General features: G+C 37.8%; 1 protein-coding gene across 1 annotated transcript; it reads left to right on the forward strand.

The window, feature by feature from the left end:
- Nucleotides 1–985: 985 nt before the first annotated feature.
- GPR65 (G protein-coupled receptor 65) lies at nucleotides 986–8,897 on the forward strand. Its single transcript, XM_025392342.1, has 2 exons — nucleotides 986–1,073; nucleotides 7,216–8,897. Exon 2 carries the CDS (start codon nucleotides 7,670–7,672, stop codon nucleotides 8,681–8,683), a length of 1,014 nt encoding a protein of 337 aa, XP_025248127.1. The 5' UTR covers nucleotides 986–1,073; nucleotides 7,216–7,669; the 3' UTR covers nucleotides 8,684–8,897.
- The last annotated feature ends 5,719 nt before the right edge of the window (nucleotides 8,898–14,616 follow it).

Below are 14,616 nucleotides of genomic sequence, written 5' to 3' on the forward strand. Positions count from 1 at the left end.
ATCAATTATGTTATTTTAAATAATATTTTCCCTTCATTTATAATAAAAGTTTGTGAGGACAAGATTCAAAAGTGATATTTCTGACTTTTTAATATATCAATAGCAAGAAAGTTATAGGAGCTAATTTCACTTCATATTAAGCCGCTTATAGATTTGGCATTAACTTTAACTTGCTAAAGTACAAGAGTTTTTGTAATAACAATACAAATCTTTCTCAAATAAAATTTTCAAGTTTCATAAAATTATTTGTCTCAGCTAGTTAGTTCAACTGCTCCTAGCCATCTCTGTTTCCAAGAGGAGACTCAAAGGAGAAAATAGTTCTACAATCAAATACTATATATCCAATCCCATTAGTCTCTCAAAAAAAAAAAAAAAAAAAGACTGTATGAAGTTGGCTACCTTAACACCAGCCTTAAACAGCACAACAGCCATCATTAAACCCCTCAACCTCAATTCTCCCTTTTCTGTTTTTCTCCCAGGAACTTCATCACCCTGAATCTGTCTACAATATCCTCCCCTATGTCACGCATCCAAATGGCTCATTCTATTTTATCTGTTCCCCTCTTGAAGTACTTCTTCATTTTGCCATTGCATTACAATCACTATTAAACATGTCTTTCTCCTTTACTAGGTAAAAAAAAAAAAAACTCCTTTTGGTTGATAACCAGTCCATATACATCTCCCCGCACACTGCTGGCATGGTGAGTGAATGAATGATTGAATTAATGAATGAATAAAGAAATAAAATATGTAATATATATTCCATTAAGTAAGGGGCATATTATATCTGTACACACTTGAAATTAAGATGCAATGAGACAAGTGAGTTATAAAAATTACAGTACGGTAAAAAATAACTAGAAACATCTTTAAAAGTATTTAAGAGAGTTTTTGCTTCAAACTTGGATAATGCACGTCCTTCTCATTGAGATGCTACTTCCTCATTGGTTTGTGGTGAAATATGAGTGCAATTTCCTGTCCCCTCAGCAGTGTTGGTTTCTCTTCTTGACTTGATGCAGGCACAGATTTATCAAGCTCCTCAGTCAACAAACGCATCACCCGAAGAAACATGGGTAAGTGTAAGATTAAAAAATAAAATAAGATTTTAAAATAGATAACATGCTTTGGCATAATTGTCAGCGATGTTCGCAACATTCTACCTGGTTTAGGCTGTGTAAATGTAGTGATGCAAATTATTATAAGAGAGAAAGAAATGAGGAAGACACAGTCTTTCCTCTACTTTAAGCAGTGGTAAAGGGCCAAACTTTAAATTTAGAACTAATTAGGTAAAACTATAGATATAGAAAAAGGGGGTTGTTCATACTTTATTTTCTTTTCAGGAAAGAGTGCTTTGGCAAACTCGATTCAGTATTTAGGAAGAAGCCGACCACCACCTCCTGGCTTTAGAGCTATCTGGCACCAATCCCTCATCTGTACAATGGTCCAGTAAATATTTTTTATATCCATCAGAAAAAAATGTGATGTTAGGAACGAATATTTCCAGTATTAATAAATGTCAAGTAATAATTATTAGTTAATAAGTGACTACCACAGTGCCTGAAATATATAGTAGAGTCTTGATAAATAACTATTAAACTGATAAATGAAAGCAAGCATTTTCTATAACACTGTAGGAAAACATTTTACTTTTGATCATCATCATCAATGATTTGTACTATTTTTAGAGCTGTTCAAGAATAGATACACTTTAATATACTGTAGATTGTCTTTTTTGACATCTGGTAAAAATTTAAAAATGAAAAACTCACCAAAATTTCTCAGTTCTGGTTCTAAAAACAATTTTCTCAAAATTTGATTAAAGGAGCCAAAATAAGATCTGAAAAGATGTATGAATACTGTGATAGGAATTATATGCAGTATTCCATGAAAATCTCAGATCCACCCAAATTAAATGAACAACTATTATCTGCAGAGCTTGGTATTATACGTGAAATGTTACCATACAAATTACACTCTGAGCACCTCCAGCTTTTTTGCTATGCTCTGGCTAGATGGCTTAGGATTATTTCTTTTCAGGAAATGTAGGGGACAGCACAAAGATTGGAGCACACTACCAATGTCATTAAAGCAATATTACCAGCTAACCTACAGTGAATGCTTCCCATGTGCTAGGAACTTTGCTTCATATGTCATTTCATTTAACCCTCACAACAATCTTAGAAACTGGGTACTAACTTACGCATGTGAAAACGGGAACTTAGAGAGGTGAAGAAACACAAATGGGCCCAGAGTGCTTTTGAGAGGCATTTGAATTGTCTCCAGAGCCCACGCTCATAACCACAAGCCTGTACTGCCTCTGCGTCACTACAGAGAAGAGGGCCTCTGTCTGCTTCATCAACCCATCCTGTCTTGTGGTTAAGTCAAGGCAGGAAATGCTTTTACAGCTAGAGAAATGTATTCCATTGAAAACCTTATAAACTTTTCTAAAAATCATTTTTTTCATTTAATCTATCATCCCATTTTTAAAGAAAATGATGCCTATTTATTGAGTAACACAGACAGAGGAGGAAGAGGTACACACTGCCCATTACCCGACTTTCTCGGTCCTGGTCTTAAGGGAGGATGTTTTCATGGTCCTGGTGTTCTCCCCAAGACACACGAGCCTAGTGTTGGACGTGTTGTGTGTGCATCCGCGGGGGGTTGATTCAATCCTTCCTGCATCTCAGACATTACTCTAGTGTCCTTTTCCTACTTCAATTATATCCTTTAGAAGTTTCTTTAGTGGGGATTTTGGATGTAAATGTTCTCAGTGGTAGTTTATCTGAAAATGTCCTAATTCTTCCTCTGGTCCTTGAAATTTAGTTCTGTTGAGTATATAATTATAGGATGACATATGTTTTCTTAGCAATTTGGAACTTTTAATCTTCTGCTGTCTATTATCGCGGTTGAGAAGTCCTTTGTCCATCTCAATTCCATCCTTCATAGGTAGTCCATCTTTCCTCTCTGGCTCTTTTTTCCTTAGTCTTTGGCGAACTGCAATTTTATTGTGATGTGTCTCAGTATAGGTTTCCATTTTTTGTGTTTTTAATGCTATTTGAGATTTTCTAAGCTTCATTAATCTGTGGATTCCATGAGGATTGAAGATATATGAGGATTCTTCATCCATCCTCAGGATTCCTTCATCAGTTCTAGAAAGCTCATCATCTTTGTGAATATTGCCTTTTCAACATTCTCTCTTTTCAATCTTTATGGAATTCCAATTGTGTATATGTTACCCTTTTCACCTTTTCTCCATATCTCTTTTATGTTTTCCCGTCCTTAACATGCTGATAATTTTGTGTTACTTCTTTATCTCTATCCTGCAAAATACTGATTTTCTCTTCAGCTGGATCTAATCAGTTGGTTAGTCCCTGTGTTGAGTTTTAAATTTAAATTATTGTATTTTTCATTTTTAGAAAGTCTTTTTCAGTCTTTCTAAAAATATGGCATGTCATTTTTTAATAATCTCTTCCTCCTTACTCATGTTTTTAAATCCCTTATTTTGTTTCTTTAAACCTAGTCTCTAGTTTCTCTGATCCCTAGTGAGTTCCTTCATATGCCTTCAGGCCATGCAGAGCTCCAGCGCTCACTCACCTCCCTGATAGCAGCTCCCACCTCCTTTCTTCCACCACGAATTTTTCCCCCTTTGGAAGCTTCCCTATTTATTTAACATACTTCCCTATTTATTAAACATACTTATTTTGTGTTATATTAATTTTATCTCTAAAATTTTGTGGATTTGGTTTACTTTGCTGTTTCTGCTCAATCTCACACGTAGTTACTTATTTCTCTGTGTGTGTGTGTGTGTGTGTGTGTGTGTGTGTGTGTGTGTGAATAAGGTCATATTTGTTGGAACTCTTATCTGTAGGATTCTTTGAGGCCTGAGTTAAAGAGGACTTGTTCAAGGGGGGATCTGTGTCTACTTCCAGGAGCCTAGAATTTGTTTTTTCATATACAGTTAACCTTTATTTTTGGTGAATGTATTTTCATAATTATGTAAATTATTTATTTATTGTTTTGTTTCTCTCAATTACATTTTATATATGAGGATATAAATAAAATCAAATTTCTTAGGAAGGCACGTATGTTCCATCTGCAGGTAAAACAGATGTTTGTTTGTCAAGATGCTCTACATGCCATCTCACACAGCCTTTCGATTCCACTCTTTAATGTTTTCATTGCAATACAATACACATGCAGCAAAATGCACATATCCTAAGTGTACAACTTGATGCATTTCTACAAACTGAACATGCTCATGGAACCAGCCACACCTATCAAGAAATAGAACATTACCAAATCTCAGAAGTCCTCCTCATGCCCTCTTCCAGCAGCACCCAGCCTTTCCCCAAAGATAGCCACTACCCAGACTCCTAACAGCATAGATTAACTTAGCCTGGTTTGTATCAGGTAACGCATACTGTTTTGTGTCATTTTTTATCACTCAGCATTATATTTGTGATTTTCAACCATGTGATTGCATGTAGCAATAATTTATTCATTGAGGTGTAGATTTCAACGGTGTTACTATATCCCAATTTACTCATCTATTATACTGCTAATGGGCATTCTATTTAGGGGATATTACAAGTAGTGTTACTGTGAATATTCTAATTCTCGTATCTGTCTTTTGGTTAACATATGCATTTATGTTGACCACATACCTAGAGGTGGAAATGCTGGATCATATGGTGTGCATAAGTGCCAAATGATTTTTTAATCAACAGCATATGAGTCAAGGCGTTCTATTTCCTCCCTAACACTTGATATTTTGTCTTATTTTCATTTTATTTATTCTGTTGGGTGTGTAATGGTATATCATTTTAATTTTAGTTTGAATTCCTCTGATGACTAATGAAGTTGAACATGTAGGTTGGCCTGAAGTTTGCAGGACCAAACTAATAATGTAGACCCAGACCCAGTTTCCAAGTGAGGACCCCACAGGCCACAACTACTTAGGGTAGAATTTTTTATTGTAACTCCTCACAGAAACCAAGCCCAGGCAGAGAAATTGCCATCTTTTCTCTACTGTCTGCAAATCTCTGTGGAATTTGTTATTTTGTTTATTTTCTAGTTCACCCTTTCCCTGACAGCAGAGGTTCCTGGATCCCATGTGTTTGGGATGGTCAAGGACCCCTTCTTACCTGCATAGGCCCAAGCTTTGTCTCTAGTTTCTCTGATCCCTAGTGATTGGATCCCTGGTGATTTATATGCCTTCAGGCCATCCAGAGCTCCATTGCTCACTCACCTCCCTGATAGCAGCTCCCACCTCCTTTCTTCCATCATGAATTTTCCCCCCCTTTGGAAGCTTCCCTATTTATTTAGAAGGCTGTTTTTCACATTTTATTCCTGTTTTTCAGATTGATAAAGCTAAAAGGTTTCAGGAGTTTTAGTTCTCTGCTTAAGAGTGAAATATGATATATTCTCCCATATGGTTTACTCTGCTAGTAGGATTCTTGTGACTTGTGATGGCAGGTCTTTTTGTGCTCAGGATTAATCAACAGTTGAGACGGAGTGATTCTAGTGCCCTGAATAGTGTTTCTACAAAGCTTTCTGTGAAGGTATTCACCAGGTGAATAATCTAAGCCACCAGTAAGCCTCAGCAGCGAAGGGATATGGACAAAATATTTCTCTACTCCAGTATGGAGAGAAGGATAGAACCTTTACTTTTATGTGAATCTATAACATCAGAGCTTTAAAAAAGACACTAACCTAATAAACCATCAGATATAAAGATGGAAATTAATGATTCTAAGATTTTACCCAGAATTGTGAACATTCTGTCCTCTCATTTATAAAAGTATAAGAAAAATAAAGTGAGTTAGTCTACAGAGGAAACAAAAAGAAAACAGAAGTAGGATTGTCTAATTATATGCTAAGATTTAACAAACTGCTACATTTTAAAATTCTAAAACTTTATTGTATTTCTATTATAGTATTTCTTTGGATAATAAGGTGAGTTTTGAAAATGCCATACACCTAGATTGCATATGAAATTAGAAATTTGAAATCATATAACCATACAGTTGATCATACATGCAAAAGTATTTATCAATCACAGACAAATAACAGATTTTTTTTTCTTTTATTATACTTTAAGTTCTAGGGTACATGTGCACAACGTGCAGGTTTGTTACATATGTATACATGTGCCACGTTGGTGTGCTGCACCCATTAACTCGTCATTTACATTAGGTATATCTCCTAATGCTATCCATCCCCACTACCCCCTCCCCACAATAGGACCCAGTGTGTGATGCTGCCCTTCCTGTGTCCAAGTGATCTCATTGTTCAATTCCCACCTATGAGTGAGAACATCCGGTGTTTGGTTTTCTGTTCTTGCGATAGTTTGCTGAGAATGATGGTTTCCAGCTGCATCCATGTCCCTACAAAGGACACAAACTCATCCTTTTTTATGGCTGCATAGTATTCCATGGTGTGTATGTGCCACATTTTCTTAATCCAGTCTGTCACTGATGGACATTTGGGTTGATTCCAAGTCTTTGCTATTGTGAATAGTGCCACAATAAACATACATGTGCATGTGTCTTTATAGCAGCATGACTTATAATCCTTTGAGTATATCCCCAGTAATGGGATGGCTGGGTCGAATGGTATTTCTAGTTCTAGATCCTTGAGGAATCACCACACTGTTTTCTACAATGGTTGAACTAGTTTACAGTCCCACCAACAGTGTAAAAATGTTCCTATTTCTCCACATCCTCTCCAGCACCTGGTGTTTCCTGATTTTTAAATGATTGCCATTGTAACTGGTGTGAGATGGTATGTCATTGTGGTTTTGATTTGCATTTCTCTGATGGCGAGTGATGATGAACATTTTTTCATGTGTCTGTTGGCTGTATGAATGTCTTCTTTTGAGAAGTGTCAATAACAGATTTTTTTTATCTTTAGCTGCTAAAATGGCTTTTTAACTTGAGTTTTGTGTTATTGGGTTATGTCCATTGAGAAACATAATTCACTCTAATGTAGCATGCCTCAGGTAATTCTTATTTGAAATAAGTAAAATATCTTGGCTTGACTTTATTTACTGAAGTCACTAAGATAATCTTCCCATTTTAAACACCTTCACTGTAACTTAATGCATTTTCAATATCTTCAATAAATGAAACAAAAAGGGACTATTTCAAAATCATGATTGTAATGAACTTATGTATCTTAAACATCTAAACAATTTTAATTCATCTTTCATTACAGAAAGAAAGGAATTTTAAAAGGAAATACCAATCTCTGTGAAAACAAAGCCTTGTATATTATGTTTGCACCAATCTACTGTGAGATTTATGAAGAAAAACAAATTGCGGACAACTCTCCACGTACACTTACAAATGCTTCAGTTGATCCTTGTGGGCTGCTTGTCAGCATTCTGTGATAATGAACACACGGACTTCTGTTTATTAAATTCAACTGACCTCTTTAGCCAACTGCGAGGAGCCTGGATTTTGACTTCCAACTGCTGATATCTGTGTAAAAATTGATCTACGTCCACCCTTTAAAAGCATCGATGAATTAATTAGAACTTTAGACAACAAAGAAAAATTGAAAAAGAATTCTCCGTAAAAGAGAATTCAATGTTCAAAACGAACTATAACGAGACAAGACTTTTCTGTTTACTTTCTAAGAACTAATATAATTGCTACCTTAAAAAAAAATGAACAGCACATGTATTGAAGAACAGCATGACCTGGATCACTATTTGTTTCCCATTGTTTACATCTTTGTGATTATAGTCAGCATTCCGGCCAATATTGGATCTCTGTGTGTGTCTTTCCTGCAAGCAAAGAAGGAAAGTGAACTAGGAATTTACCTCTTCAGTTTGTCCCTATCAGATTTGCTCTATGCATTAACTCTCCCTTTATGGATTGATTACACTTGGAATAAGGACAACTGGACTTTCTCTCCTGCCTTGTGCAAAGGGAGTGCTTTTCTCATGTACATGAATTTTTACAGCAGCACAGCATTCCTCACCTGCATTGCCATTGATAGGTATTTGGCTGTTGTCTACCCTTTGAAGTTTTTCTTCCTAAGGACAAGAAAATTTGCACTCATGGTCAGCCTGTCCATCTGGACACTGGAAACCATCTTCAATGCTGTCATGTTGTGGGAAGATGAAACAGTTGTTGAATATTGCGATGACAAAAAATCTAATTTTACTTTATGCTATGACAGATACCCTTTAGAGAAATGGCAAATCAACCTCAACTTGTTCAGGACGTGTACAGGCTATGCAGTACCCTTGGTCACCATCCTGATCTGCAACCGGAAAGTCTACCAAGCTGTGCAGCACAATAAAGCCACGGAAAACAAGGAGAAGAAGAGAATCATAAAACTACTGGTCAGCATCACAGTTACTTTTGTCTTATGCTTTACTCCCTTTCATGTGATGTTGCTGATTCGCTGCATTTTAGAGCATGATGTGTACTTCAAAGACCACAGCAAGTCTGGGAAGCAAACTTACACAATGTATAGAATCACGGTTGCATTAACAAGTTTAAATTGTGTTGCTGATCCAATTCTGTACTGTTTTGTAACCGAAACAGGAAGATATGATATGTGGAATATATTAAAATTCTGCACTGAGAGGTGTAATACATCACAAAGACAAAGAAAACGCATACTTTCTGTGTCTACAAAAGATACTATGGAATTAGAGGTCCTTGAGTAGAACCAAGGGTGTTTTGAAGGGAAGGGAGGTTTAAGTTACGTATTATTATATCATCAAGATTATGTTTTGAAAAGGAAATCTAGCATATGAGGGGACTAAGGGTTCTCAGAATGATATTTTAATCCTGTCCAATAAAAATATCTTAAGAGTGCCTTGTACAGCTCCCTCCCTGAGTTTTATTAAATGACATATATTGAACAAAGTTCAATATTTTCTTAATGACTCAGGGACATTTGCTAATGCCAATTGTTTTTGTATCTGTGCTATAATCCCTCAGAGTCAGTAAAGTATGTAGGACTGTTTCTTCCTTTGTGTCTGGGTTTTATGATTTTTCTCACTCTTTCTTTGGATTCCAGGGTGTCAGCCATCAGTTCTCCTAATTTTTTGTACCAGTCTTCAACAACCCCAGCTACTGAATACTGCTTCTAATCTCCTCATTCATTAACAAATCTTTATTTTTTTATCTTGTATAAAATAGCTGCTTTATTGACACAAAATTTACATAACTTAAAATTCAACTTTGTAATGTGTACAATCTGGTGATTTTTAGTATATTTACAGAGCTGTGCAACCATCACCACACTCAGAAAATTTTCATCCTCCACCAAAGAAATCTTATAGTCTTAGGAGTCACTCCCTGTTCTCCCGTCCATGCCAGTTATTAATTTACTTTCTGTCTCTAAGGATTTTCATATTCTGAACATTTCGTATAAATAGAATTATACAATTTGTGGCCTATTGTGACGTATGTCAATTAGTATAATGGTTTCAAGTTTTAGCCATGTGTAGAATGTATCAGCACTTCATTTCATTTTATGGCCTGATAGGATTCTGCTGCATGGTTATACTACATTTTGTTTATCTAATCCACTTGGCTTCATTAACAAATATTTACTGAATCCATTCCATAAACTAGGTTTTGAGTTAAGTGCTGGAACTATGAAGGAAATGGTCTCATGAAGCCTCACGAAGTTTACATTAGTTCAAAAGTCTAGTCTCTGAGCTTGAAAGATTTCTATATAAAGGAAAAGGAAATAGGCTCTGAGTTTTATTTTGATCTCTTTTTAATTTATAACTGGGTATAACATAGTTGAAATTACCAGAAGTTTAATGTATAGACAAATAAATAGTTCTATTGTATCTTTCTTTTTGGACTTAGAATCTTAGAATATTTGAATATTTTGAGAGTTCTTTTTTTTTTTTTGAGTCAGAGTCTCACTCTGTTGTCCAGGCTGGAGTGGAGTGGTGCAATCTCCACTCACTGCAAACTCCACCTCCCAGGTTCAAGCGATTCTCCTGCCTCAGCCTCCCAAGTAGCTGGGGTTACAGGCACCTGCCACCACACCCAGCTAATTTTTGTATTTTTGGTAGAGATGGGATTTCACTGTGTTGCACAGGCTGGTCTCGATTGAACTCCTGACTTCAAGTGATCGTCCCACCTAGGCCTCCCAAAATGCTGAGATTACAGGCGTGAGCCACCATGCCTGGCCAAGAGAGTCTTGATACAACATATTCTTTTGAATCCTCATTGTGGAAATTGCCTAGTTGTAAGTAGATACTCAGCAAACATTTTCCTCACCAAAATATTTTTAAGGATTTTTCTACCCTTCTCCTCTTCTTTCCTTTCCTTTTCTTGCCTGTTCTTTCCACTGCCCCCAAAATGATCAGATAGCAAATACCTTGATAACATGTGGTGCCCTCACATTAAAAAACAAAATACTGGGCTGGGCACAGTGGCTCATGTCTGTAATCCCAGCACTCTGGGAGGCTGAGGCGGGCAGATCACCTTGGGTCAGGAGTTCAAGACCAGGTTGACCCATATGATGAAACCCCGTCTCTACTAAAAATTCAAAAATTAGCCAGGCCTGGCGGCATGTGCCTGTAATCACAGCTGCTTGGGAGGCTGAGGCAGGAAAATCGCCTGAACCCGGGAGGCAAAGGTTGCAGTGAGCCGAGATTGCACCACTGCACTCCAGCCTGTGGCACAAGAGTGAAACTCCATCTCAAAAATATATAGTGATAATAAGAAAGATCAATTTTTTTCAATAGTTAACATCTAGACACATACTGAAAAATCAGTGAGTGCACAAACTGACTCCATTACCCATGAAAGTCTTCCATGATGGTGTGTGTGTACATAATAGAAAACCACCTTACTTCGAGGACATACGCACATTCTCTGTTCTTTGCATTCTTCAGATCATAACCTTTTTAGAGAATTAGTTAATATTTCCTCTGGGCACTCTGAGACACACATATGTTTAAAGACTAAATATTCATTAAAATGAAAAATAATGAAAATAGTTTGGGCTGACTGATTAGTTACTGATACATTACTGGCAGCCTGTGAGTCGCATACTTGTAAAAGATCCAAAACCAGTGTTGCCCACATCTGGAAACTCAGGTGCAGATTAAGTGTCTTCTCTAAGATCACACAGTTGGTTGCAAACAGAGCCAGGCCTGGAACCCAGGAATGCTGACTTCCCTCCAGAGTTGTTTCTCCCTCTTTGTGATCTTTTTTGCTCATTTCTACCATTTCTTTCTTCAGGCTTGATAAAGACATATGCATGGAAAGCTGTTCAGTGTAGTCATGAGGTTTAGGTCATGATAAAGGAAAAAGGAGAGTTATTTCCTTAATTAATATGTCTGGAAAGGCAATATATCATGTAGATAGTAATTAAAGTGGTCTGTAATAGAGAATCTATTAGGACTTTTCCTCAGCTGGTTATACAAAGAGACGTAGCAAATACGTATTTGTGGCACCCTTAATCAGAACGTTGTACTTCATGATTAACAGCAATACATGGACTTGGGATGTTGTGAGATGAGTTCCCAGATGAACCAGCTTCCCATGCCTTCTAGCAGCCTATCTTTCCTATGGGAGTCTATCATGGAGAATCCATGTTGACCGGATACTTATATGATTTCAGACAAAACATTCTAGCAGCAACCTAAAATTATCCAAAATTTCAGCATTCGAGAGTTATTATTTAATTTTTAAAGGCTTTTTAGGTTTTTTATTAAACTTTCCCAGTAAACTGAAAGTACTTCCGGAAGGGATAAGACCTTCTAGCTGTTATTACCTGGGATTTATTGTCAGAAGACCTGGATTAGAGGACCAGAACACCCACTTACTAGCTGTTTGACCTCCAAACATTTTTGTGATTTTTCCCAACACTCAGTTTTTACAAAATGCAGGGACAGTAGTAATACCTGCTTTTAATCAACAGATGTGAAAACACTTTGTAATCTGTGGATCTGTGGTGAGTTTGTCAAAATGTTCGTAATTATTAGTTATTCTCATCTTTATTAGGATTAATGGACAGCAACCCAAGAGATAAAAAGTCCCTGGAGCAACACTGGGGTAGGAATGTAGCAATGGCAGCTGGCAGGAGCTGGCTGTAGGGCACCACTGCTATAGCGACTTTCTCCAAGGGGTTAAATACATCCATTAAGGTCATTTAAAGACCTTCATTTTTCTTTTTCTGTGTACCATTCTCACCCCTAGTACCTTCCTGCTCTTAGGAGTTCGTGATTCTGAGGAGACATACACTGTGGACATCAATATACAGGTTGACGTCCATTTATCACTTGTTTAAAAATTGTTGACTTTTTGTTTTCTCATTCAAAATGTTATTTTCTAATATAATGAACTGAAAATAAACCTCTTGGACAGGCCAGAGAAAGGACTGATTATAAGTTTTTAAAACTTCCATTTTCTCTACCTAGTCCGGGGAGGCTTCATGGATGAAGAGGAACTTAAAAACACCCAAAAGAACAAACTCATTTGGTTCAAATTATGTAACGTTATCTCCCCCAGAGCATCCTGAGCAAATCTGCTCACCCAGCCTGATTTATTCCTTTTTCTGTCTCAAGCTAAGCTAATGAGACTCCCCAAGACATTAGATTTCTATTCTTTAATGTGATGATCAAATAAATAATTACTTACCAAAGGCCTCTGTGGACTTTGTTGATTTATTTCTTTTTAATTAGCACTGATTTTAGAATAGAATTTGTAATACAGAACACACATTCTTTTTACAACACGTTTATCTTGCTCTATGCTTCTTTTCGTCCAATCCTCATGTTCATCATTCTGCTAGCTATGCATGGGCGGGCCCCTGTGCTTTCGTGGATAAACCCATCCGTAGGTTGCTATGGAAACACAATGGCTACTATAGCACCCTAACCCAGGAAGCTTTTGTAATGATAGACTCCTTTGTCTTGGTCTATGGGGTGACCGGCCATGGAATCAGAAAACTTCCGGCAGCCGATGCACAGACAGAAAGTATACTTACAAACAACTTGCCCATCTCACAAAAACAAACAAAAATCCCTGGGTCCTTTCAGCACGTCCTCTAAGGTGTCCTAATACCAACTAGTAGAACACACATCACCTCCTTAACTTCTGAAATAATGCACCATCAGGTTGCTTTTATTTTCTCGTTTGCAAAATCAGCATCTGGGGGGCATTTTTAAGATTCTCTCTCTCAGTCCCTCCTTCCGTCTTTCTCCCGCAACCAGAAGGGTCTGCCAAGGGAGTTATGGTAAGAAAACTTCTAACTGCATTTTTACACTACTGTACTGGAAAAATCCAGTTCTGACTGCGTTTTATTTACATCTACTAGGTAGACACCTTTGGGGAGAAATAATAGAAATTTAATTTAAAGGAAGGTAGGGCCGGGCATGGTGGCTCACGCCTGTAATCCCAGCACTTTGGGAGGCTGAGGCAGGTGGATCACCTGAGGTCAGGAGTTTGAGACTAGCCTGGCCAACACGGTGAAACCCCATCTCTACTAAAAATACAAAAATTAGTTGGGCATGGTGGCGCATGCCTGTAATCCCAGCTACACCTGTAGTCCCAGCTCCCTGGGAGGCTGAGGGAGGAAAATCGCTTGAACCTGGGAGGTGGAGGTTGCGGTGAGCCGAGATGGTGCCATTGCACTCCAGCCTGGGCAACAAGAGTGAAACTCTGTCGAAAAGAAAAGAAAAGAAAGTAGACATTTACTATTTTGAAATTAGTTTTCATTTATAATATAAAAACCTGATTCGACTCAAGTGAAAAAAAAAAAACGTATTTGACCACTGTCTTCTCTTTCATTCTTTGACGTTTCAAACAGCTTAAAGATGGAGTGCAGCATCGTTAGTTTTGTGTTATTACTTACATTATGCACCTAGGTTGAAGGCATAAGCCTGCAATGGGAAAACGGATCAAATCTGGGGTGAGGGGGAAGTGATGTGGGGGTTAAGTCACCTCTTTTCTCTTCCAAAGATGCTGTTCTTACTGCATCACTTGGGGCTGGCCAGGAAAAGCCATGCAGGAGTTTTGTTTGTGGCCACTAGGTGGCGATCGTGTTCTGTATGGGACCTCTTACTAATAGTTCACCACCAGCCACTCTAGAAGAGAGGAGGAACCCAGGATGATATTTTGTCAACCAAGAAACAAGAAGTACCTCCCAGGAACTGGAAATGAATGGGGAAATGCTGAAATCTCATTTGCACTATTCTTTATCTTCTCTCTGGAAAGCTCAGCAATCATCAGGGCATTTCATTTGGCTTAGATTCCATATATCTTTCCAAACTTTTTTTTTTTTTTTTTTTTTTGAGACGGAGTCTGGCTCTGTCACCCAGGCTGGAGTGCAGTGGCAAGATCTGGGCTCACTGCAAGCTCCGCCTCCCGGGTTCACGCCATTCTCCTGCCTCAGCCTCCCGAGTAGCTGGGACTACAGGCGCCCGCCACCTCGCCCAGCTAGTTTTTTGTATTCTTTTGAGTAGAGACGGGGTTTCACTGTGTTAGCCAGGATGGTCTCGATCTCCTGACCTCGTGATCCGCCTATCTCGGCCTCCCAAAGTGCTGGGATTACAGGCTTGAGTCACCGCGCCCGGCCGTCTTTCCAAACTTAAAAGTTTGTGAAAATTGTTCCACCCATGTG

This window comes from Theropithecus gelada, chromosome 7b (assembly GCF_003255815.1).
Source record: "Theropithecus gelada isolate Dixy chromosome 7b, Tgel_1.0, whole genome shotgun sequence".
NCBI lineage: Eukaryota > Metazoa > Chordata > Mammalia > Primates > Cercopithecidae > Theropithecus > Theropithecus gelada.

Excerpts from the sequence above, each read along its gene's own strand:
- GPR65 (XM_025392342.1), top strand. The coding sequence starts at position 7,670 with ATGAACAGCACATGTATTGAAGAACAGCATGACCTGGATCACTATTTG.